Source organism: Anser brachyrhynchus, assembly GCF_964034855.1.
Source record: "Anser brachyrhynchus genome assembly, chromosome: Z".
In the NCBI taxonomy this organism is placed as follows: domain Eukaryota; kingdom Metazoa; phylum Chordata; class Aves; order Anseriformes; family Anatidae; genus Anser; species Anser brachyrhynchus.
This window is the reverse complement of record NC_137697.1, coordinates 29968987-29994082: the sequence shown is the minus strand read 5'-3', so window position 1 is coordinate 29994082 and position 25096 is coordinate 29968987. Positions and strand designations below refer to the sequence as shown.

The window sequence follows — 25096 nt, the reverse complement described above, 5'->3', positions numbered from 1 at the left end:
CAACCAACAATAAAAATGCTCACCTTTCCCATCAATTTCTACACATTGCAGATTACCTCCATTTGCTGTCAAGAACACAGAAGACAGATACTTAATCTAGTACAGAATCTCAAAGACTCTTTACAAGCTAAACTGAGTTTTGTTTGTTACTTTATTATCAGATGTTAAAATCTCCTAGGATGTATCGCTGAGATAAGAACACACTGTATGGTATGTGTTTTGGTGTACAGCTGGTTTTCATGCTCTTTTTTTTTTTTTTTGTCCAATACACTCTTTGTTTTTTCAACAGCTAGAGGTTGAGGTTCATGACTTCTATTTTGAAAGGAGTTTACCTATCACAGTGCATCTTTCTATCAGGACAGCAGATACAAATGCTCCCCGGGTTTCATGGAATACAGGTGAGATTTCTTTTACTCAGTTTATTCTACAGAATTGCTCACAGCCTGGACATGGCATTTGACAGAGCTCTAAAATTCACATCTACTCCTGGAGTTTAAGGATCATGAAACTGAAGAAGTGTAAATCTATTTTTTTTTTTCTTTATCTGTTTTGGAGAGGAAATGTTATAGAAACTTAAAGAAATGTTCAGTTGTAACTGGGATAAAAAATGAACTAAGAAGAGTTAAAGGAAAATCAGGATTTCTGTGTACAACATTTTCTTCAACAATGCACTGGACATAAAAGAATATAAGTAATAAAGACAAATATGTGATTAGAGTAAGAGTTGTAGGATAGAGAGGAGTGTGAGAAAAGCCAAGGCTGGTTGGTATTGCTTTAAGTAGAAGTCTGGAAAAATGAATAACTAGAAGAAGAGGATTCAGGAACTAGAAGAATATTCTTTTTCAAAACCCTATGGAAAATAAGATGGTAAAGGAGTAGAAAGGAGGCTGGAAAAGGAAGGCTGGGAACTGATGAAAAGTGGAATGAGAAAGTACCAGTGCTAAAAAGTGAGCACATAGAATAGATATATCAAACTGGACTTGAGAAGAGAAAAAAAGCAAGGGAAAAAAAAAAGTCCCCAGTACAGTGCACAAGGAGTGACTTGTGCATGACATCAGTGTTGGGTTACAATGTGGAAATGCAGAGCAGGGCATGATACACCATCAGCAGTTTGAAGCCTGGAAACAGAATAGGGTTAAAGCTAATTCAAATAAGTTTATAATACCTCCACTGGAGAAGGGACAGGCTTTTCTATCCACAGTGAAATCTGCATCGATATTTAGCCACAAAAGGCTAAATTCTGTATTTTCAAATACAGAATCACTAAGAAAGCTGAGTCCCCAGTTTCAGACATTGTGAGATCTCAGGTGCAATACTACAGTTTGTGCAAACATCCAGAAATCTGTCTAGCTAGTCTGTTGGCTAATTGGGAACCAGTATATGTTATTTCTCTGAAAAATAAAAATAAAAATAAAAATCCTTAAAGGCAATTGACTAAGGTAAAGATATCAGAAGAAAAGCTGATATAAAATTTTTAAGCTGCTCTTGAAATGTCTGTATCAGCCAGATACATGGATGGGACTAGATGTGGTTTTTTTTCCTAATTGTAGAAACATTCAGAAAGGGATACTGAGAGCCTTGAATGTTGCAGATGCCTTTGTAAAATAACACTGGTCTTTGCAGGCCTCAACCTCCTGGAAGGACAATCCCGACCGATCACATGGCAACACTTCCAAATTGTAGACAACGATGACATCCAAAATGTTCGCTTGGTCACAGTTGACGGCTTACAGCATGGGCGGCTCACAGTGAGAGGTAAATCATTGTTTAGACTTGAGGGCCGGGAAACACCTTCTCTAGGGACAACTGGCTATGGTAATGTGGTGGTAAAGAAGATGCTGACAGAGTCTGTTGTATGTCACTCCCTGCTGAGGGCAGCCAGCATGAAAGACAGATTTATACGGGAATGAAGGTGCAGAAGGGAACAGCAGGATGTACACGAAGAATTTCAAAAGTTCAAAAGTTCATAATGAAAGCCAGTTGCATAGCTCACACACTTTTGCAAATAGTATATTTATGTTGTCTCCATCATAAAGTGGGAAAGACTTGTAAGTCTGGCATTTTGCCTACATGCCACTTTCATTTGAAAATGAAATTGGTTCTTATTTTCTTCACTGTAGGTGAATTCAGCTCAAGTGAGGTAATGTGAGTAACCATAGGCAGCAGCCCTGTTACTGCCAGTTCTCACTAGGGATGGGTGAGCTCCCTGATGGCTGTGATCCCTCCACAGAACCAGAGAAATGCCAGCATAGTCAGACATTTCCCCGTGCTGCTCAAAGACAGCAGGAAAGCCAGGGATATGCGAGTGCTGCTTCTGCAGCACTCACCTCCAGAAAGAAAAGGAAAAGCAGAGCCAGAGGGGAGCGGGCTCTGCAATGAACCGAGGAGCAAGAGTCCAGCACGGCCCTGTGCAGGGCTGTCCCGGCCCCGCGGCTCTGGGCATCTCAGCGCTGCACCTCTGGGCAGGCTTGAGCTCCCTCTGCTGATTGGCCTCCTCCATTGCAACCGTGCAATAAATACTACAGTTAAACAAAACAAAACAAAACAGAACAAACAAAACAAACAAACAAACAAACAAAAACATTATCTAACATTTTAATTTCTTAACATTCATTTAAATCCCAGAGCTGAAATTTTAAAGAAATCAGCTATGTTGTTGTAGAGCAGGCTTGGCCTAGGTCAAATTTGGTTTCTACATTTTCCTCTTAAGTACTGAGGATGCTTAAGGAATGCTGAATTGTCTTGATTTGTTGACAAATACAGACAACATTTGGATTGTTGTTTAACAGCATCTTTAAAGGTTTAATTTAAAAAGTGGAAATTAATTTACACTTCTAATTCATTAGCCTGCTGCATTTTCCATATTACTATTTTTTCTTTGAAATCTCAAGAGTCATCTCAGTACTGCTCTCTTTGGGAAAGAATATAGGTAAAAGAAACCACTCTGCTGTCGGCAGGGTGGAAAGGTGCTGCCACTCTTAATGCTGGCTTTTTGACAGTTAAATATTTTTCAGTAAAATGTACAGCCTAGAAACTCAAATCAAGCATTCAAAGAAAAGGGGAAGGTGGTGCTTGGAATTTGCTGGGAACAGAAGCTGTTGAGAAGTACATTTTCCCTCAGGAAACCCCTGCTGTGCAGTTGCGGACCTCAAGGGATCGGCCTCCTGCCAGCCTACGGGCAGAGCCCCCATGTCCAGCTGTGCCAGACAGGCTGTGGCAGGAGGTGGCCTGGGGTGGCCACACAGCCAGGCTTGTCGAGCTGCCAGGCTGGCCGAGCCTTGGCAGCAAGAAGGGGCCGAGCCTTGACAGAAAGCAGGGCCCAAGCCCAGGCCCCTATGGCGGTGGCAGTGGTGTCCCTGCCTGCAGCGCCCTGGGCCTGCTCTGCCTCCCTCAGGCCGCCCCGTGACAGATGCTTCTTGTCCAGTGACCATGCCTGGTTCTCGTTTTTGTGTCATTTATGCGTAGGCACGTGCGGAGGAAGCTGTAACTGCAATTTTTAGTGGTTGCCTTTCTGGTCTGGCAAACACCAGCTGGTGCTTACACACTAAAGGAAGGCCCCAGGTTTAGCCTTCCAGCTGCACTGTCACTCCTTTAATGCTGCTGGAAGATGGCCCGAGCCAGTGCCCACTGAACCCCACCGGCTGCGGGAGCAATGAATCAACCCAACGTTTTGAGTGCTCTTGTGATAGGTCTGGTAATCTCAGTCCTAGGGCTAAAGGAAAGCCCTGAAAGGAAAAGGAATATAGGGTGTTTCTCCCTGCCTCCTGTCACCTTTAACAGGCTTTTGTTTGATGGGGATGTAGTTATGACTGCATCCTAAAGTCTGCCTATAATTCTCTTCAAGTAAGGCACTAAGGAAGAAGTGTGAAAGCACCTGTACCTGCAGCTGTGGGTGCCTCTGCGGAGGTCACACAGAATGGAGGGCCAAAAATATTTTCCTTGGAGGCCCTGGGTAGACCACTGTGTCCTGCACCAGCCTGGAGTTCACAGAACTTTTAACCTGCCTGAAATATTTGTGTGTGTATAACACATCCAGTGAAGCAGAGGTGCAAAATAGTCTCCTTATGGACAGTAACCTGAATATGCATAAAAAGTCTAAGAATTTCAGATCTAAGAACTATATATGTTATTTTTATTTGCAATGAAATGCTGAGCTGTAATTACAAAGCATGGTCTCCTTGATTCATAAAATAAAAGCAAAATGTTCTGATAAGAAAGGATTGGTTGAAATTAAAATCCAAACTGTCACAGTTAAAAATCCCTGCTGCCTCCAATTATCTTAATGCAATGGACATTTGCAGGATTTTGCCTGATAGCACAGTTGTAAATTCTGCATTCTTAACTATTCCAGTAGGTGATTTTTTATTTTTTTATTTTTTAATAGAAAGTTTAGAAATGTATTCTCCTTGTCTTTACCGTTGTAACATTTATATTGGTGGAAGTATTCTCCTCTGGGCTGAATTACACATTTTTGATACATTTTCTTCCACTGCTTTGACAGGAGGGAAAGGATTCATGTTCACAGTCTCTGACATTCAGGCTGGAGTTGTTTACTACCATCATGATGACAGTGATTCTACTAAGGATTTTGTGGTGTTTAGGATTTTTGATGGCTCCCACAGTATTCGCCATAAGTTTCCAATCAATATCCTTCCTAAAGATGACAGCCCTCCATTTCTGATCAGCAATGTGATAATTGAGGTTCACGAGGGACAGATGATCCTGATTCAGGTCTCCATGCTTCAAGCTTCTGACATGGATTCCAGTGATGACTACATAGTGTTCAACATTACCAAACCACCACAGGCTGGAGAAATCATGAAGAAACCAGGGCCAAACTTAATAGGTAATGAAACACGTCCACAATAGCACAGTTTTCTTTTCCCACTCCTTTTTAGACTGCTTTATGTGTAACAATTAGACTTACTTTGGCTCAGGAAAAGTTGTGCTGTTATTATAGTGTAAATCCTAATAATTAATTAATGGTGGTCTCTGTTTGCACTTTTGAAGTGCAATTTTAAATACGAACACAATTTAGCCCTGAGTCTTCCACCTATTTCTCTACTCTATTTTTTCTCCTCCAGAGGTTTTGGGCCAGTCAGGAGTAACTTTATCTGCAAGGATACCTAAAAAGTTCAGAGCTATTAGATGAACTGAACTCAGAAACCCCCGTGTTAGATGGAGAGGCTGACAGCCATGTGCATTCTGTTATCCTCTGCTTAGAGCTCCAGGTCCATTTTCTACATTGCTTCATTATTTAAATGATTGCTTAGTGACAAAGAAAAGAAGTTGGTGATCTTCAGGAAACATGGAAGACAATCAGAGAACATTTTAAAGACCTTGCCCTACCTAGGGTGAGAAAAGGGTCATTACGCTTCACTAGTTACTTGAATAGCTAATGGATAGTGTTTATGAATGTTTAAAGTCTTACACTATTGAATAGAAGACATATTCTTTAATTCAACAGGATATCCTGTCAGCAGTTTTCTTCAGAGGGATCTGTTTAATGGAATAATTTATTATCATCATTTGGGAGGAGAAGTATTTGAAGACTCCCTTGAGTTCGTGCTGTGTGATAGCCATGACCCTCCCAATCTCTCGGAGCCACAGGTACGACACTGACACATCTTTGGCAGGGCCCTCCATTTCTCCTTCAAACAGGTGATGATTTTACAACTTCTGCAAGACGTTCAAGTCAAATTGGGATAGGTCTTTTCTGTTTGCTGTCACCATAGTCATCACCACATATCCTTCAGGGCTAGTTCCTGTTCTTGCTTTTCACAGGGTAATTCTCTCTGTCTGAAAAATACCATCCATTCTCAGTGACCTTTTTCCCATATCATAAAATTAAATGCTGAAAATATTGGATTTGGGGATGGTACAAAAACAGCAACAACAACAACAAACAGTACTCCTGAAATCAACAGAGAACAGACTATTCCACTCAGAGGTCAAACATACTGAATTTAACTTTGATTTTTATTTAAAGGGATGCTGTTGACATTTATGGGCTCTGCAATTAACTGTTATATATTCCAGTGATCCAGTTATTTCTGTATATGCTTGTGTGCAAACAGTTGCTTGGACAGTCTCTCATCAAGAGGAGTGGCTGCTGATTTTACCAACTTCTGATTCTAGGTGATGATGGTACAAATTATCCCTGTGGATGATCAGCTACCCAGAGAAGCCCCAGGAGTGACCCGTCACCTGGTTGTTAAGGAGACAGAGGTTGCTCACCTCACTAAGAAACATCTTCACTTCATAGATGTGGAAGAGCAAGACAGGGAACTCACATACACCATAACCACTTCCCCATTTTTCTCTTGCATGCATGGGTAGGTGTGGACTCGTACCTTCCAGGTGGGTCAGGGAAAAGCCTCATGGAATGAGAGCAAAATCAGTGGCAATAGCATGCACAAGAAAGTAGAAGAAATGCACCTGAAATCTTTTCTTTCCTTTGGTTGGGTTTTCACTTTACACTGGCCCTTGGGATACTGTATTACAAGTCACAGAAACTCTCCTAATGGATAGACTGGTTCTGACCTGTGCTGTCCCAGCCTGAGAAGATGAGGTGCTACAGCTTTTTCTAGGCAATATATGGCACTGTGAGCTCCTGGACCAGGAACCTATGGAGCAGAATTGCAGTCAAGACAGGCTGCAGGGGACAGCAGGGACATGCGACAAGCAGGTGTAATAGCAATTTACATGTCTGATGCTGCTTCACTGTTTGGTAAATTCATGATAGCATTGGCAACAATCTACTAAACAGAAAATTTCAAACTCCAGACACCATATAGTTTAAGCTGAAAATCAACATTTTCAACTCTAACCTGAAAATACAGAGAATCAGTATGTAGCTGAGGAAGCAGGGTGTTTAGGCAGTTTCCCTGTTCAGCTGATGAGGTACATAATTACCCAGTTTGTTAGTTACTGCTGTTGTCTCCATTGGAAAGATGTCTGGCTGAAAACTAGTTGACTCTGGCAGTTTATAGGAAGAAATACCTTCCTTTTTATATACAGACAGATGCAGTTGTGTAAGTAAAAAGAATATGATGGGCTAGCATTGCACGTGGTGTAAATGGACACAGTTGCACTGAAACTGGTACCTGCGATGTGCAGAGACACACTAGTAGAAAACCCAGAGCTTGCTTATGATGTATGCGATGATTTTTTTGATCATCCCAAAAGATATTTCTTTTGGTCAGTCTTCTATGATAAAATTTGAATTGATAATAGGGACAGAAGAAAGAAAAATGTTTTTCCTTTCAGTGCAGTTGGGAGTGCAAAGCTAATTTGAAAGGCAAGACTTAGCTATGTGACTTTTTTTTTTTTTTTCTAACCTGTTCTTTAATATTGTTAACCAGGATGTAACATGCATATTTTTGTACAGCTACTCAGACGCTGGGAAGCTGTTTATGGTGGACACCATCCCCAAAATGGTCAAGGATCCTACTGCTCTTGCACTGAGGTCATTTACTCAGGTTTGTTGTGTTAGCTGGTACTATAATCAGTACCAAGCACTTTTAAGAACAGTCCTAAGCATATAGCTTATTCCCGACAGGAAAACAAGCAGTGAAAAATAAGGTGCAGTTTTATCACATGAACACTGTTTTAGAAGAGCTAATTCAATTGCTTCCTAATTCAACTCAGTTTTTAAAAATTAATTTCCATCATGCTTCATTTCTGGAGTATGCAAACATAACTCTCCCTCTGAAATTGGACTCGGTGATCTTGGAGGTCTCTTCCAACCTAGATGATTCTGTGATTCTGTGAAACCAACAAGGGCTGCAGTTGCTGACAGGTAGGCTGTATTTGGTTGCAGCATAATGCTGATATGAAGAAAAAGTGCACAAAATGTGGAAATGGGGCCCTGACATTTCCCTGTTTCTTCTCAGTGTCTCCACTGATAGCTGTGTACCAAGCTGGAACAGGCCTATGTGTTCTTTTTCAGGATTTTGTTCTGTAGTTTGACAGAAGCCTTTGTTAAGAATATTATTAAAGCACCCTGTTTCGTACCCTGCTGTATGCTTAAGGCTGCACAATGGTGACCATTGTAATAACACGATGAGAACTGTGAGCCTAGAGTTCCTTAATCCCAGGCCTAATATATGTGTTTGAATGAAAAATTTTGTTGATTGTTCTAGGCTCTTTCACCTGCCTGCACTTACCTGTGGAGGCAGGATGTGCAGTTTATTCGTATGGGTGAGGGCAAATTCATCTGCTCTGGAAGATATTGTAATAAAAGTTATGTTTAGATATTTTTTTTTAAGTCACAGTGTGGAAAAGGCTCAGGGACCAGCATTTTTAAAGGGCTCATTTTCCATCAAGAAGGTAAAGCCATTGCCTCTGTAATCACTTACTTTATATGATGGTGTTATTTGCTACAAGAGTTTTTGAGTGTTTGAACCTGACAGAGCACTGGCACAGGCTGCCCAGAGAGGTTGTGGGGTCTCCTTCTCTGGAGATATTCAAAACCCTCCTGGATGCCGTCCTGTGCAATGTGCTCTGGGTGATCCTGCTCGGCTTTGGGGTTGGACTAGATGATCTTCAGAGGTCCCTTCCAGCCTCATCCATTCTGTGATTCAGTAAAGATACACTTAGTCACAGTATTGTCAGTAGCTAAAGACTGTGAGCACTGTTCCCGGAATTAATTTTGCGAGTTCAGATAACATCTAATGAGGGGATGAGATACTCCCGTATTATCTTCTTACATGCACCTCTCTTCACTTTTTGCAGCATGCTGTCAACTACATGAAAGTTGCTTACATGCCCCCACTTCAGGACATTGGTCCTGAACCTCAGCAAGTGCAGTTTGTTTTTTCTGTCAGCAATCAGCACGGTGGCACTTTATATGGGATCTGCTTCAATATTACAATTCTTCCTGTGGACAACCAAGCCCCAGAGGTAGGGCGATGGGGAGGTGGAGGTGGAAGGACTTGGAAATGGCTTTGGGTAGAAAAAAGAAATATAGAGAGATGTCCTGATCTGCCTGTTTTGTTTGTTTGTTTGTTTGTTATTTGATTGTTTGTTTTATTTTATTTTATTTTATTTTATTTTATTTTATTTTATTTTATTTTATTTTATTTTATTTTATTTTATTTTATTTTATTTTATTTTATTTTATTTTATTTTATTTTATTTTATTTTATTTTATTTTATTTTATTTTATTTTATTTTATTTTAATTTTATTTATTTTTTATAGTGAATAAACTGAGGGCTGCAACCACAACTCCTAAATCCCTATTCTGCATTGTTGCCTATTGGCTTTTGAAGGTCAAGAGCCTCCCTGAATGGGATCAGGACTTGGCTTTACATATTAAGGCATACAGTTAGTACATTCTTTAGGTTTTCTTGATGCATTAGAAAAGATTAAAGCCTTTGGTGTTTTGATTTTTAAGGTGTCACATGTCTTAATGCTAGAGCAAATTGAAATCGCTCTGTTCAGCGTATGTTTGGACATGAAGTAGGAAATATCAGTTAAGCATTTCTCCTCCATATAGGTTTTTACAAGCCACTTAAGAGTGGAAGAGGGTGGCCTGAGCCCTGTCACAGAGGGACACGTTCTCATCTCTGATGTGGACACAAAACAGGAGCATCTCTTCCTCCTCCTGCAGAGACAGCCTCAGCATGGGGTGGTGGAGCTGGATGGTGTTCCCATGAGCGAAGGCGACAGGTTTTCCTGTGGGCACCTGCATACCCTGGCAGTCAGGTTAGAAGAGTGGCTGCTTTTCCTCTTGTGGTGGCTGACTGTCCCAGCTGGATGAGTGAGACCCTTGCAGTGAAGAAGTGTGAGGTGCAGAGGCTACAGCAAGAAGTTCTCACTGCAGCAGGCTCTGGCAATATTGCTCCAGGCCAAAACTACCACCTGAGCCTCAGAGGACCACAAAGGTCACTGTGGAAACTAAGCAGAAGTGTGGCCAGTAAACGGAGCTAGAGACCACGTCTGATGTAAATAAATTTTCCTAGAAAGCAATGCCTCATGCAGACGAGGAGGTAGCCATGCAGCCATGTAGTTCCTGCGAAGAATGCAATGGTTATCAGATTTTTTTTTTTTAATGAAGTTGGGTATTTATCAAACTTAGAAGAAAGTTTGTATTGAAACTGATTAATCTGAAGATGCAAATTTTGCTGCTGTGTCTGGGGTGAGAACAGGATGCTGACTTTCTACATGCATGCAGAATTAGAGATCCCTGACTTTGTTACCATCTGTTAGTCAAAGAGGGCACCTACTGCAGAGAGAAAGAAAGCAAGTTTAATAGCTCACAAGCAGCCAGAACACAAGTAACAAAGATTCAGTGAAACTTTTTTCCTAGTTGATATCTGCCTTATCTGAGGGGTGTTCTTCACACAGGAGACCCCATAAGCCTTATGAACATACTGTGATTTAGAACTGTGAGTCTTTGATAGGAACCCTTGCACAGGGATTGGCTTTCTATCTGGGGAAGGATACTGTCTGGCATGACCAGAAAGCACAACTTCTTTTTCTGTGTGAAATTAGTGTGGCTCCTTTTTCTCACAGGTATCGGCATGATGGCTCTGAGACACTTACTGATGAAATCCTCTTTGCAGCCACAGACGGCGTCCACTCTGTAGAGTTCATCCTGCAGGTCAAGGTCAGTGTGTTGCATACTTCTGAGAGCATTTGCCCATGCAGAAGACTGCAAAGCTTAACTTCTGAAAATCTTCATATTCCCATGTGTTGTGGTTTAACCCGGCCGGCAGCTAAACACCACACAGCCGTTCGCTCACCCTCCCCCCTCCCTCTCTGGGATGGGGGAGAGAAACGGGAAAGTGAATCCTGTGAGTTGAGATAAAGACAGTTTATTAAGACAGGGAAATAATAATAACAATAATAATAATAATGATAATAGTACTACTACTAATGATGTGTACGAAACAAGTGATACACAATGCAATTTCTCACCACCCGCTGACCGATGCCCAGCCTATCCCCGAGCAGCCGGCCCCCCACCCCGGCCAGCCACCCCTATATATTGTTTAGCATGACGTCAGATGGTATGGAATACCCCTTTGACCAGGACACCTTGGAAACTGGGAGATAATGGACTTTTTAGGTTTCCTTTTTCACCCTAGCTTTTGGGTTAATTTGGCAAATATGAAAGCAAATTTTGCTCATACTGGTTGAAAGGTATTTGTGCTTGCTCTAGCTTGGGCTCTTCTGTCTGTAACTGTTCTCTCTGTAATTAAACATGGGGAGGTGAGTTTTCTTTCTCAAACTATAAATATGACTGCCAATGATGTGCAGTCAATCTAAAGCTATGCAGTTGACTCTTCTAAGCAAAGTTTTCATCCTTATCATTGAGCAAGTAAAGACAAAAGCAATATGTGTTCCATTTCCTCTACACAGTCTACTTAGTTTGGTTTACTTTCATCTCTGGATTTTAACAGTGGACCTAATTCAGCTGTGTTCAGTCTTGTTCACAGAGAGCTCAGTGTACTCTGACCGTGACACTATGCTGATGGTTTGGTTTGGAAAGCAATGCATTTAAAACAACAGGCTTTGATTGAAATGAAGAATAAAAGATCTTAAATTCTCTTTCTGATTAGGTGTTGCCTGTGAATGATGAGCCACCCGTTTTACGAACAGGCCTCGTCCCTGTGGTACACTGCCCAGAGGGCGAAGAAGTGGTCCTCTCCTCCGAGTACATTTATGCCACAGACGCAGACAGTGATGACATGAAATTGATATTTATGCTGGTTCGCCAGCCCTACCATGGGGTGGTGAGGAAAGCTGGCGTAGCTGTGGAGCATTTCTCCCAGGCTGATGTCATCTCTGGTTTAGTCACATATAAGCATGCTGGTAAGTGAGACTGGGAGGTGGTCAGATAGTTTTGGCAGAAAATCTTAACCTAAATCCATAAAATCTTCCCAGAAGCTCAGCAGGAGCTGCTGAGAAACCACATGTTGTGACTAGTGAGAAAACTAAGCTGCCTTTGAAACAGGGCTGATGATGTACTACTATCAAATGTTTTAGTGTGTTCTCCAAATCACTGTTGGAAATTAAAATTAGAGTAGAGCAACATAATCCTGGAGAATATCTTTCACTGCTGCAGATACAATATTGTTTTTAAAATTATTTTTAGCAATATTAATATTAAAATAGAAGCTAAATAGAATCTTTTTTTTTTGTTTTATGACACTAAAATATTTTTGACTTTTTTCTTAGTCATGTTTAGATAAAGTAATGTAATGCTGTAAATGACGATGCAGAGTTTTAACAGAGAACTGCTTACAACCTGAGGTACTAGCCACTTGCCTCTCCAATTTAGATAGGTACCCACTTTTGGAAAGTTTACAGTTTATCTGTACCACAAGGTAAAATATTTTCAGATTTTCTTCAAGAGAATGTGGTGAAAGATGTCATTCTGCGGCTTTATCTTTAAAATCCCCAAATACATTTTTTTAATTACTCATGGAAATCAACGGCTGGTTAGCTCCCTCTCCTACTTAATTTGGTCCTTTTATTAGCATGAAAGAGGTTTTCTGCATCTCTGATGACAGCTTTAATTTTTTTTTTTCCAAAAGGCTCCAGTTTTATGTGTAATTAGTCTGTAATTTTGTGCTAGCGTGGGGAATTTATGTGATATTTTCAGGCTTGGCGCTGTCTAAAATGAACAGCTGGCATTTAAGAAGAGAAGGAAGTACTTGGTTATGGCCACCCATAACAAACTTTTGTGTGCTATCCTAAAGATACTGTGAGTGCAATTTTAATAGTAGTGTTTTGCAGGGGCAATAAAGGGCAGAAGCTGACTTTCAAGAGTGAAGTCACCTGTATTTGCCATTCCCAATTTTCTACATGTTAGATGTGCTTCCAGTAGCTGTTGCAAGGGAGGCAGGGAGTCACTGCCTTTCCTTCTCAGGCAGTGCAGCAGCAGCAACTTGCAGCAGCACTGGACGCAGGCTGCCAGGGCTGCTGAGAAAGGGACTGCACTCACCCTCAGATGCTTCTTGTGAGGGGTGGCAGTTGTGGCCTGTTGTGTGACATTCAACATCAGCCCACAGCTCGAAAAAAATCCTTTCTGCACAAAAGAACATTTTGAACATGCTTCAGTACAAGCAGAACAGAATCATGAGGACTATTAGCAATTTTATTACAATTGAATATTATATTATTGAAAGAATATTACAATTATAACACTAAATTATAATTATAATATTAAAATATTAAATTATAACATTAAAGCAGTAATATTAACTTAGTTGTACACTTGTCTACAGCTTTTTATTCTAGAAGAGAAGTAATCTGATTAAAATTATTTAAAAATACCAAACCAAACCTTGGACCAAACAGCCCAAATTAAGAATTCTAGTTATTTTACTGGCATTTTTTTGTTGTTCTTTTGCTCTGTCTTCATCTTTTGATTTCAAATACTGGAGTCTCTCCTTGCAGGATCCAAGCCTCTTTGTGAAGTTTTGGTTCCTTACAGTAAAACATTTCTTCTTACCTGCAATGTGTTTTCCAGGTGGGGAGATTGGCCTGACTCCTTCCTTTGAGATCTTAACCTTTATTGTTTCTGATGGTGAAGCTGGCCCAGATGTGAAAGACTGCTGTTACGATAGACCTCTTCCTCCCCCAGTTCCACTCCATGATCCATTCCCAGTATATGACCTTAACATCACTATACTCCCAGTGGACAACCAGCCACCATCCATTGCAACTGGTGAAAGCTTCCTCTCACTATAGCATATTATTACATTGTGGGCTATGCAGTAATGTAACAGCTAAAGACTCAGGTTTTTTTTTTTCTTTTCTTTTTTTTTTCTTTAAGCACCAGAAAGAGTCAGCTGAGATCAACATGCAGAAGTTTTAGATTGAATTTGTTATTTATTTTTTTTTCTTTTACTAGTACAGTGCAACCCTCAAATGCAGTTGCAGGTGCAAGTATGAGTAATCACTTGTGGCTCTTCAGCCGCATATTTAAATCATGTGGCTAGAAAGTAGGGTGCTCAGATCTGCTCCTATCCATCTACACATGTATATTGTTGTACATGTAAACTATGTCTGGGTAAAACTGAGCAACATCTCATCCCAGAACTTAGGTCCAAGCAATTGTCATGTTTATACAACGCAAAAACATACCCATAACTATCTATATACCTTTGTGTGTTAAGTATGCAACAGAAATTTAGTTTATATGGGTATATAGGTATCAAGGAAGGGAATATTTTATTATCTATATTTAATTCTGTTAGTGAATAGAAACAAATCTAGTCCATATATGTAACTAATGAAATGAATAGATGAGAAGCCACTCTTTCTCTAGTAGTTTTCAGGATCAGAAATTCTCAGCTGAAAAGGAAATAGCGTTGATAACAAACATTTAATGCAACAACTAGCCACTATGTGAAATTTCCATTGAATCACAGGGCTTTGGATGAGGTTTGTAGTATATGTATTAAAGGTGTGCTTTCCATATGCTTGTCTTTTTCTTTTTCAATGTCATTTGTTTGTAGGCATTATGTATATGTATGTATTCCAGAGAATATTTAAGCATATGTATGAGTAGTTTTGTAATTTACAGGCTATCACCCAAGCAATGTTCTGGAAATGAAGCATTGTCCCAGCAGAGAAATTAAGCAGTGATGCATGAAAAATTGTTCATTATGAGCAATTCGTAACAGCTATCATGTAATTAATGCTCTGACAAACAGAGGTAACAAGTGATTTTGAGCAGCACATAAACCATACTTAATAACTTACCAGTAAAATGATTTTGTGATACCCTTCCCCTCTACTTATATGATGGGGAAAGTTGATGGTGTAAGCAAAAATCCCCAAAGCAAAACAATGCCCTCAGTAACTCTGAATTTATTGTCATTTCCTCCTTAGTTATTATTTCCATTCTTGTTACCAAAAACAATAGTAAGCTGAACTAAATAAGCAGTAATGGTTATCATATTGTTTGTGTGCAGGTGCAAAGTTTGTGGTGGAGGAGGGCTCCTCAGCAGTCCTTACCATTAACCATTTGCTTGCCACTGACCCTGACACCACTGCTGATGACTTAGAGTTTGTCTTGGTTTCTCCTCCCCAGTTTGGTTACATTGAAAATATACTGCCTTCTCCTGGGTTTGAGAAGAGCAACATTGGTATAAGCATAGGTAAGTCTACACAACATGAAGTAATAGAGCAGATGAAACACAGAGAGGGCCATGTGGTGGGCTGTGGAGAGGTAGCTGCAGCTGTGTGCATTAGTGTGGGCTTATTGGGGAAAGCAGTAGCTGGCAAATTAAGAGCGGTAGGACTGTGTAGGGGGAATTCAAAGAGAGACTGCAGCTATGCAAATGTGAACAACTGGCACTAGGAGTGCACAAGCCATCTCTTGTGTTATGCATTCCAGCTGCAATCCAGCAGAGGTGGCAGTAAGAAATATTAATCTGCTTTCTGTGCCTTCACTCTCCCAAGCAAGCTTCCCCCAGCCTCTCTTCACTTCTGTCAATAAAATGCTGTAGCAGAGGATATGAAAAATCTGGATCCTGCGTTACTCTCCAAGGCAAAGCTGCAAAAGTGATAGAGATGGTAGTTGACTTCAGTCTTTTCCCTTGTCTGCCTTCAAATACTGCAAGGCAGTTTCAACTTCTGCAGAATAAACTGTGCCGTGCATGCACTGGTAATGCTTACTAGTGTCTTCAGCTGGACACCCAGCATTGCTGAGCCTTTTGGTCCCCAGTTTCTTGGTCTGCCAAGTTAAAAGCAATCAACGTAATTACTTAGGCCCCAGATATTTTCTAGGTCTTGTTATCTGGGGCCATTCTGCAGTCTACACTGAGACGGACAGAGTGGCACAGTAGAGAAGGGCATACGTCCAGCAGACTCCTGTGGAAATGTGCACGGTAGCTTTCGCATCCCAGTGACTTTTTCCTGTGAATGATCAGTCACCAAAGCTGGTTTGTGAGTAGTGGAAGAGAAGGATTAACAGCTCCTCTTCTCTCATCAGTCCTCTCACTTGAGCATCATGGGAAGTGCCTTCCCTCCCTGCCTTGAGGTCTGAAAGTGGGATTTGCACAGTGTTAGAGGGGAGGGCCTTTCTGTGTCTTTTCCCTCAGTACTCAGTAAGGCAGCCAAGAAAATGTCTGAGAACTTACAAAATCCAAGTGATTTGTTCTTTGAAGAAGGACACAGTTTCAGATTTGTTTATGGTATGTCAGACCAGTGGACAGAAGACAGATTGCACTAACTCATCATCTCTTTAACATTTCTAGCTTCATTTCAGCTGAAGCACCTGAAAGCCCTGAACATAAACTATGTACAAGCCAGGCACATGCAAATGGAGCCAACGACAGACCGCTTTGTACTTTATGTCACCGATGGGCTGCATCGCTCAGCAGAGACCCCATTTTTTGTGTTGATTAGCCCAACCAATGATGAAGTCCCAGAATTCATAGCAAGAAACATCACTGTAAGGAAAGAAGCAAAATGCCTGCCATAGAACTACTTTTTAAAGAAAACACCCTTTAATATAAATCAGAACATTGTTCTGACATATATTCCTTTGCATCTTTCCCTTCTCTTGTGCAATTCAGCCTAGTTCAGGAAACACCGTAGTTAAATCCTATGTAAACCTGTAAGACACAGCTTCAATGAGCCTGGAGCTGTGCACAGCTCTGTTTGGTAACTTGAAGTAAAGTAAATGAGGTCTCAAAGAAATAAGTCATTCAGACAGCAGAAGGATCTTTATGCTTCTTCTGATTACACATGAGTCTTTCAGAATTTTTTGCAGAGTAGTATTTGTTCCTGGCAGAACCTCTCCCTTCTCTGGAGGCTGTGTTTTTAATATAAATAATACATCTGTGACAACCATGCCAGGGAAGCATGATTTTATCTTACTGTAAAGAAAAAAGTGTATGCATGTTTATAGATTTATACATATACATGCATAGACATATGTATAAATGTGTATTCACACACACAGTTTTATATTGTACGTATTTTTATATCATAAACATATGCATATGTATATCATATATACATACACATTCATGTGTTTTAAGGCTTTCTCCTCTCTGCGTTCACTAATGCTTAACATGATCTTTACTTACATAAAAGCTTTTCTATTAATAGGGGCAGATATGAATTCCTTATCTCACCTTTTCATCACTGTAACCACTTACTACTCTATGCCTCTTAAACTTGGTTGAAATCACTAGCTTTGCTCAAGAACTACTGGGAAAGGAGTCGAGGAAACAAAGACTCCTAGATTAAAAAGGCCTACTTAGAAAAGTGTGCTACAGCTTCTTTTTATGTATAAGAATTTGACATTTTTTTCTTTTATTGTCAGGTTCAAGAGGGTGAGATGAAAGAGCTGGATCTCTCTGTTATCAATGCAATTGATCTGGATGTGCCTCAAGACCACTTGGTATTTGGGGTTGTGCAGAAGCCCTTGCATGGTTTCCTCATTAATGGAGTTCATGGCCATGATACTCTACATTACAAACAGTTAATTCACAACCACAGCCATGGGTTGCTTGTTCATGACTTTTCTATGGACCTACTGAAGAATGGTAGGTGCAAAGTTCTTCTGACATTGGTCTTTCATTCCTTTAATAACTCATAGCAGACAAAGTGGCACTGTAAGAAACCTTCATCACTTATTTATTCATTTGCCTTAGGTGCACTTTCAAGCTAATTCTTAAGAATAGAAATCAACCTATTTAATACTAATGTTATCTAATGATTTGAGGAACTGTCAGTAAACTCACCCTGAGAGGCCTACCTGTCAGAAGGGGTAGTAATATGACTAGAGAGGCCATCTGCCCTGAAAAAAAATAAAGGGAGTATTGAAACGTATCAATAAACACATTTCAAGATGTTTGACAGCATCTAGAAGAGAGAGAGACTAATTTAAAAACATGCTGTCTGATTATGAGAAGTCATATTTAGTCATATATATTTATTATGGGGTTCAACAGAGCCATAAATGATAAGGGTATGAAATCAGGCTCTATAGCTTACCATTATCTGTTATCAGCCATCTCCAGCACAGATCTTCTGATTGCCCATGGCCATAGCCATAACCACAAGTCCAGCTTTTCTCTCTGAAACTTTAAAGCTCCCTGAGGATTATTTGAGGTACAGAAAGTATTATCAATGGTCTCACCCTTTCTGTGGTCCCTGTTAAAATGAATCAGAAGGGGGAGAGGAGAAGAAATATATCTTCTTCCAGACTGACAGAGACCCGTTTTGTGAAGTGGGTAGCTCCTTCAGGCTGGTCAGGCTGGTCAGTTTTTGAGTCACTACTACATTGTTAAATTAATGAATGGCAGCAGCTCACCAAGGTCACTTTGGATTTATTTGTTCTTTTCCTTTCTCTCTTACTCTCTGTCTCCCCCCCCCCCCCCCCCTTTTTTTCCCCCCTCTATAGGAATGAAGCTGATGTACATGCATGACAATTCTGAAAACCTCACTGACAGCTTTAAAATCCAGCTCTCAGATGGGAAGCATAAAGTCCTCAGAACCATTTCAGTAAAGGTCATCCCAGTTAATGATGAGAAACCAGTGCTGAGCAAGTAAGCCACGTGTTACTGTCTCTGGCACAGGGCTGAGATCAGACAAAATGATCCAAAAGTGATCAAAAGAGCTAATCTGTGACTGATAAGGAGAAGATTCCGTAATTAGTCAGAGATTAATGTCAACACAGATGTTTCCATGTGGGTCACTATCAGAATGTTTAATAAAAGCATTTTTAGTGAAAGATATGTTGAATGTTGCTCAATATTAAAAATACATAAAACAGGGTTGTTGCGTATAAGGAGAATACTGGAAAAGAAAGAGGGAGAACATGCTCGTTTTGTTTTTCACAACCTACTTCAAGATGTTCGCCAGGGAGCCCTGATATTTACACATCTCTGCTGGCCACTGTCCACCATGGTATCCACCCCAGATGCTTTGCTTTACCCTTCCCTGGTGCAGCTGCCTGTCAAACACCCCTCTGAAATCAGCTCTTTCACAAGAGTCCACAAGGTTGACACCTCCTTGACTCACCGGGGATAGTCTTTCAGTTTGACGATTCTCTTCTTTTCAGTTAAAAATACTCTATTGCTCAGCCCTAATTCAACTTTTTATGAGGTATACACTAATCTCCTTTACTTTCCAAAACTAGAATTCATAAATGAATTAGGCCTGGTCAGAAATTGCCTGGCAGACCATTTTCAGATAGGCAGCTGACTGTGACTGAGCTGAACCTCCTGGACATTTTAGCAGGGAACTTGTCCCTTGGGATCCCCATTTTTCAGCTGATGACCTGCCCCAGAGTGTTGTCATGGCCTGCATCCTCCTGGCAGTCTTCCAGCCCCAGGCAGGCAGATGGGGAGCTAGAGGCCTGAAGGCTTTGGGGATATGGCTCCAAACCTCCAAAGTCTGTGTTTCGGAAATGACGTGCAGCCTGTCAAGCAGGCTGCCCTTAAAGCAGGAATTTCTGCTCCCTCAGGATATTTAGCTACAGAACAGTCTGGATTTGGCCTATCTTCAAACCAGACCTATATTTCCCATTGCAGAGAGTTTTGAATTTTTTGTTTACCATGTAGAGCCTCCTGCAACAACAAATGTTAGTTTTCTAGTAAGGATTATCAAGGGCCGCCTAACACTAACAAGGGACAAAGTCCGTTTCAAGTTAGAGTAAAGGATATAGTTTATATATTTACATCAGGTACTGATAATCACAGATTAAATGCCATGGCCTTTTTGTCCTTTGCTTATTGAATGTTAGTATGTCTAGTTGGAACTAGATGATCTTTAAGGTCCCTTCCAATGAAGACGTTCTATGAGTCTATGTCATTTTCCATCTTTTCTCTCTGAAGGAAGGTGATGGAGAGCACTTTTGCCCAGCTGGATCCGGAAAAGGTTGCTTCTTTTGCTGGCAGTGCTACATCTTACTATTTGCCATTCCTGTAGCGAACAGTAGCATATACTGAGCCATTTCCTTGCAAAACAGCTCTATCATTCTATGAACGTAATGCTTCTTACCTGTTACTCTTCCACTGAGATGCAGTTTGCTGCCAGCAGTTAAGCAGTAGTGCTCTAACATGTCCAATTTGGCACAAAGTGGTTTAGCCACCATATGCAGCTGCCACGTCTTTGCTGTGGAGTATGAGCTCCCGTATGCCACTGAGGTGTTTTACAAGTGAACGTATGACAATACCTGTAAGCTTTTTCTCACCTTTTGATCTAAGAGCATCTTTTCACCCCAAGGAGTTTCAGTTCTCATCTCCATTAGCTATGGTCAACAGACTGAAGAACGGCTGGCAAACAGTGGCTCTTATCTGCAGTGTTTGCCAAAAACTCAATCTGTCGCTACTCGGATTGCATCCTGTAGCAAGGAGTGCCCTTGGGGAATATAAGGCCCCCCCCGACATTCCCCTTGAAAGCTTCTTCTCAGGATCAGATACATGGGTGCTGTAAAGACTTAACCAACTAACTGCTACGCAGATAAATGTGTTGGGATTAGAAAGCATTTGGGGAGCATACCTAAATGTGTTTATCTTCACACACTTTTTGTTTGAATTTTCTTTTCCCAGCTCATACAGTCTTTAGGTCAAACACCTGGTCTTTATGTTTGGATAGCCCCAGCATGATTAGTGATATTAGTGAATTATCAAGGTTGCTTGACCTATCATTAACATGGCTTGACATGCCTTGCTATATGATGCCATTTTGTTTGCTTTTCATTTTGCCAAGCATGAAATCATACCCATATCAGTTTGAATAAGGAAACTTTAGGAAAAAAGCTCCTGTGGCTAATGACTGTCAAGGAACAGGTGGCTTTAACCTATTTACTTGCTTCAAACACCCAGAAAGAAATCTGCAACAGGGAGCTCAGAGACTAAGACACTTAGTTCTTTGTAGGTGGGTGTCTCCTGAAGATAAAGATAAGCAGCGATAGCTAGTTAACTGAAAAAGAGTCTTTTCTGTAATGAACAATAGAGCCAATATTGTTATGGTCTGTAGTGGCAGGAACATATGACACAGCTTATTTGTTTATGTTGTACGCTTCTGGGGGAAAAAGACAGACTTTGTAAATCTGAAGTTGTATAGAGCTGCTTTGTTTTTTTCACCACTGTTAGAAGAATTTGGTCTACCCTTCTCCTGTTTTAAGCTGAAATAGGCACCTCGTTCCACTCTGCAGCTCTTATTTCTGTCAGCATCTGGGTAATCCATATTCCTGGAAGGGAATTTATGTATTGCAAACGTTACTTTTCTTGCATTAAATAAATGCATAACCTTTAATTTTTTGCAGGAAGGATGATATAGAGGTGAACATGGGTGAAACTCGAATAATTTCTAGTGCTGTTCTGTCAGCTGAAGATAAAGATACCCCCAGGGACAGAATTTACTACTTATTTGAAAGACTTCCAGAAAATGGCCAGCTTCAGCTCAAGGTTAGGCTTTATACTTTGACAAGAAGCAGGTATGCAAACAACTCTCTCTTCTTAGGATAGAATGAAGCTTCTTTTCCTTTTCTCCCAAATCTATTTCATGTTTTGAAGTACGCTGATATGGCTAGTTCAGTTGTGGAGAGTATTTGAACAAAACAATGATGCTGTCCCAGAGGCTTTGACACTAAAAGCCATATCTTCAACAGGATGGGAGGGAAGGTGAAAAGCAGGGCAGATCATCTGAGGTGACAATGGAGAGAAATGCTGGGACAATCAGTGCACAGTGGGGTGAAACTAAGTGAAAAAAGGAAGGAAAAAAGTTCTAGACCAACAAAGGTGACTAGTAAGCCATTATTTTAGTTACTTAAGGCTTTAGAAGGAATGGTGGGAGATGTTTCTGAAAGAGTAATTAATGAGTTAGAAGAAAAGTATGGGGAGAAGAAAGACAAAAAAAAAAAAAGAAGAAGAAGAAGGAAAGGATATAGCAAGAGAGGAGTTAGAAAATAAGATTAGAAATGGAAGGAAAGATGATTATCTACTGACCAAAGGTAAGCTATTGGAACAAAAAGAGAGAAAAAAATGCCTTTTTTTATTACATGCACATATAATAGAAAGAAAAAATCAATTTTCAAGACTTGTGAGCCCCAAAGTATTTTATCGTGGCTCCCTGAAAGAATCTGGGACCATGTGAGACTTGTGAATTCAAGGGGATCTACACACTGGGACAAGAGAGAGCTACTGACTGGAGTCTGACAGTTTAGAGTATAGAGGGTACCAGAGTGTACTTGAGCCCTCTGTGCTTGATATCTTTTTCTCTGAAGCCAGTGCTACTATAACTACATGCTAAATCTCAAATACACAGACAGTCTAGCTTAGGCCACCATATCATCCTCTGAAAAGCAGGAAATTTTATTGCACACTGCATTTTTCCATCAGAGGGCTGGGACTTTCTAAGTTTCTCTGCTTCTCTAGCGTTCTCCATAGATTCATTTGCGTTATCCTTTCAGGTATGGTTTGGGACAGAACTATGAGCAGCTTTGTCAAATTAAGAAATAGAAAACACAAGCTGGGTCAGGAACTCTTTAATTTTCATCTTATTGGTGTCTCACCGAGAAGTGTACAGAAATGTGTTTCCCAGAGTAAAAGTGGCTAAATTCCATTTACCTGCATTTATTTATGATAGCTCTATTTTCTCCAGCCTTACAGATGCTTGGGAAAAACTGCATCTATATACCACCCTTCAAAACATGCAAAACATATATGAAGACAACATTTAAGGCTTAGAAGGGAAGCCAGGTAGCTGCCACTATCAATTCTCACAACCACAAATAAACAGAATTAACTGTGGAGGATACACAGGAGATTGCATCTGTTTACTGAAGGATGTTTCTTCTTTCTAGGTAGGCAAAGACTGGGTGACTCTCCAAACCAGAATGAAGTGTACTCAGGAAGAACTGGATATGAACCTTGTAAGATACGTCCATACAGGAACTATAGGGTCCAAGAACCAAGACTGGTTCACATTTTATCTGTGGGATGGGTACAACAGATCCCCAGCTATAGACGTCTACATAAATATCAAGGACATGGAAAAGGGTAAAGATCTGCCTGATGATGTTTTACAGTGCTTGTTTCTGAAACAAAGATGATCTGAGTGCACGTCCTGATACTTTCCTGAGCACTATGTACGCCCTTGGCAAGTCTCCCTGCAGCCCCCAAAGTCTCTCTGCTCAAATTTCATGCCGATCAGAGCCCTGATGCTCCTGGTGCTGGCGAAGGGATCCTGAGATTTGAAAAACCTCTGCCTAAGGCAGTGCACTCCACCTTGCCTGCAAGGAATCCTAGCTACTTTTCAAACATAATTGACAGTATCTTTCTTAAACTATCGTTATGTGAGTAAATCACAGCATAGAAAAAAAATGACAAGAATGTAATAGAAAAGCAAAACGCTGCTCAAAGCCAGCCCTTCCTCCCAGCTTTGTGCTGTTGTTTTACAGTCTCTCTTCTTTCATTGGATAGCTATTAAAGCCCTAAATTAAATCAGGCTATCCTAACACTATGTTAGTTTAGGAATGGGTATTGGGACAAACGTCAAGAGAGGTTCTGCTGTTTCCACACTTGGTGGTTTTCAGGCCCTGATGGGATCAAGTTCTGAGATCCCTGGATATTGCTGGTACCATGGCTGACCCTACTTTGAGCAGAAGGGTCCTGAAGTCCCTTCCCACATGAATTTCTCTATAATCCTATAGTACTATGATTTTCCAGCTGTTGAGGGGTTTCATATAGCTAAATGATGCATAAGAGATCAATTTCAGTATGACTATTTTAGTGCTGTTTTGCCTATCCTGCAGGAGACATTGCTGTTTTCATAAAAACTCTCAAAGTACCTAAAGGGGATCGGGGTTACATTACAACTGACGTCCTGCTTGCACTGGATGGTACTGACAAGCCAGAGGAGCTGCTGTATGTGATAACTTCCCCACCCCAGTATGGACAAATAGAGTATGTCGGCCACCCTGGAATCCCCATAACAAGCTTCAGTCAAATGGACGTAGCAAGACAAATAGTCTGCTATGTTCACAACACTAAGGCAACTGTTCCAGAAGATACACTGAGGTAAGGCATGCAAAACCTCATCTGAACAATTTCCTCCTTGTATTTCTTGCATATATGCTAAGAAAAGAAAAAAAAATAAAAGAAAGAGGAAGCTCTGTGGGAATACTCAATATTTGTATAGCTAGTTGTGACTGCCTTATTAATAACTGCATTTTCTAATTGATGCTTAAACAGTAGCCAGAGGCACATGCAATTAATGATACTGGCTTAAATATTATCATAGCACCCAAACATACACAGATGTTAAGATTTAAGTGGGGGAGATGGACCAAGAGTATCCTCTGTGTAAATTTCCTTTGGTCTCTTGCTGTGGATGGATGTGATAAAACTGCTCCATCCAGCTATTAGCCAACTGCTTGCTTGTCCATTTGTATTTATTACGTCTGTTCTGTTGTAGGCTTTTTGAATGCATAAGTTGTTCTTCAACACACTGGAAACAAGACCATGTAATCAATTCTGACTAGCTTTGAATGGCTCATAAAATCATATAGACAACTGGATTTTATTTTTTTTTGAGCAAACCTGGCTACTTACAGGTGCAATTCAGCAGGCTAGTGATATTTAAATTTGCTTCATGTTATTCTGAACCTTTCCCTTATACCAGCTTAGACTAGGCTCAATCCTAAAGTGAATATTTCCTTGTTTTATTAAATAAACTTCCCTTGTTTAGTGAATGGAATGATGCAATGAGTTATCCTCAGGTAAAAACAGGGGATATGTATTGTCTCGAGGGAAGTTTTGTAAAAGAGAGAAAATTCAGAAAGAAATAGTTCAGATGTAAATAAAATGTTTCTAAGGAAAGAATGATAACTTCTTGTTAGCATTGTTTTTTTTTTTTTTTCTAAAAAGAGACTTTGATGGAAAAAGAAGTTCCTTTAAAATTCAAGTTTTCCACGGGAAACATCAATTGTTTTTCATCTGTGACTATGAGAAATGGAGTGTTTCACTCCTAAGGGTTGCAATTCAGAGGTATTCACACTCACAAGAATAGAATCCTTAGTTAAACTGCATTTTCCATGATACATGATGAAGGTACAAGGACATGTTTCATCAACCATTTTAAGAGCTTTTTTGGAGGGAAGCCAAGGA

The 25096-nt window shown here is 40.4% G+C and overlaps 2 protein-coding genes across 14 annotated transcripts in view; one reads left to right on the top strand and one right to left on the bottom strand.

The window, feature by feature from the left end:
• The window catches only part of LOC308185174 (uncharacterized protein), a gene marked incomplete at its 5' end in the record, with an annotated part of 2387 nt that extends 2325 nt beyond the window's left edge, over positions 1-62 (bottom strand). Inside the window, 1 exon segment of the mRNA XM_080572965.1 lies at positions 57-62. Within this exon segment, the coding sequence (XP_080429091.1) occupies positions 57-62 (6 nt within the window).
• FREM1 (FRAS1 related extracellular matrix 1) overlaps positions 1-25096 on the top strand; it is a 72503-nt gene that overhangs the window by 22035 nt on the left and 25372 nt on the right. For 12 of the 13 annotated variants that reach the window (XR_013943471.1, XR_013943472.1, XR_013943473.1 and 9 more), the window contains exons 7-24: positions 290-398; positions 1624-1755; positions 4502-4846; positions 5468-5610; positions 6139-6335; positions 7391-7481; positions 8737-8904; positions 9502-9710; positions 10521-10614; positions 11570-11822; positions 13486-13683; positions 14936-15121; positions 16223-16419; positions 17299-17521; positions 18382-18526; positions 21253-21394; positions 22792-22987; positions 23743-24007. Coding sequence is in view for 10 of the 13 variants with exons in the window: in XM_080573868.1 (XP_080429994.1) it covers positions 290-398; positions 1624-1755; positions 4502-4846; positions 5468-5610; positions 6139-6335; positions 7391-7481; positions 8737-8904; positions 9502-9710; positions 10521-10614; positions 11570-11822; positions 13486-13683; positions 14936-15121; positions 16223-16419; positions 17299-17521; positions 18382-18526; positions 21253-21394; positions 22792-22987; positions 23743-24007 (3293 nt within the window). In the remaining 3 variants the exon portion in view is untranslated. Of the gene's footprint in view, positions 1-10; positions 211-289; positions 399-1623; positions 1756-4501; positions 4847-5467; positions 5611-6138; positions 6336-7390; positions 7482-8736; positions 8905-9501; positions 9711-10520; positions 10615-11569; positions 11823-13485; positions 13684-14935; positions 15122-16222; positions 16420-17298; positions 17522-18381; positions 18527-21252; positions 21395-22791; positions 22988-23742; positions 24008-25096 lie in introns of those variants that run through there. The other variant, XM_080573864.1, reaches the window with a different exon arrangement.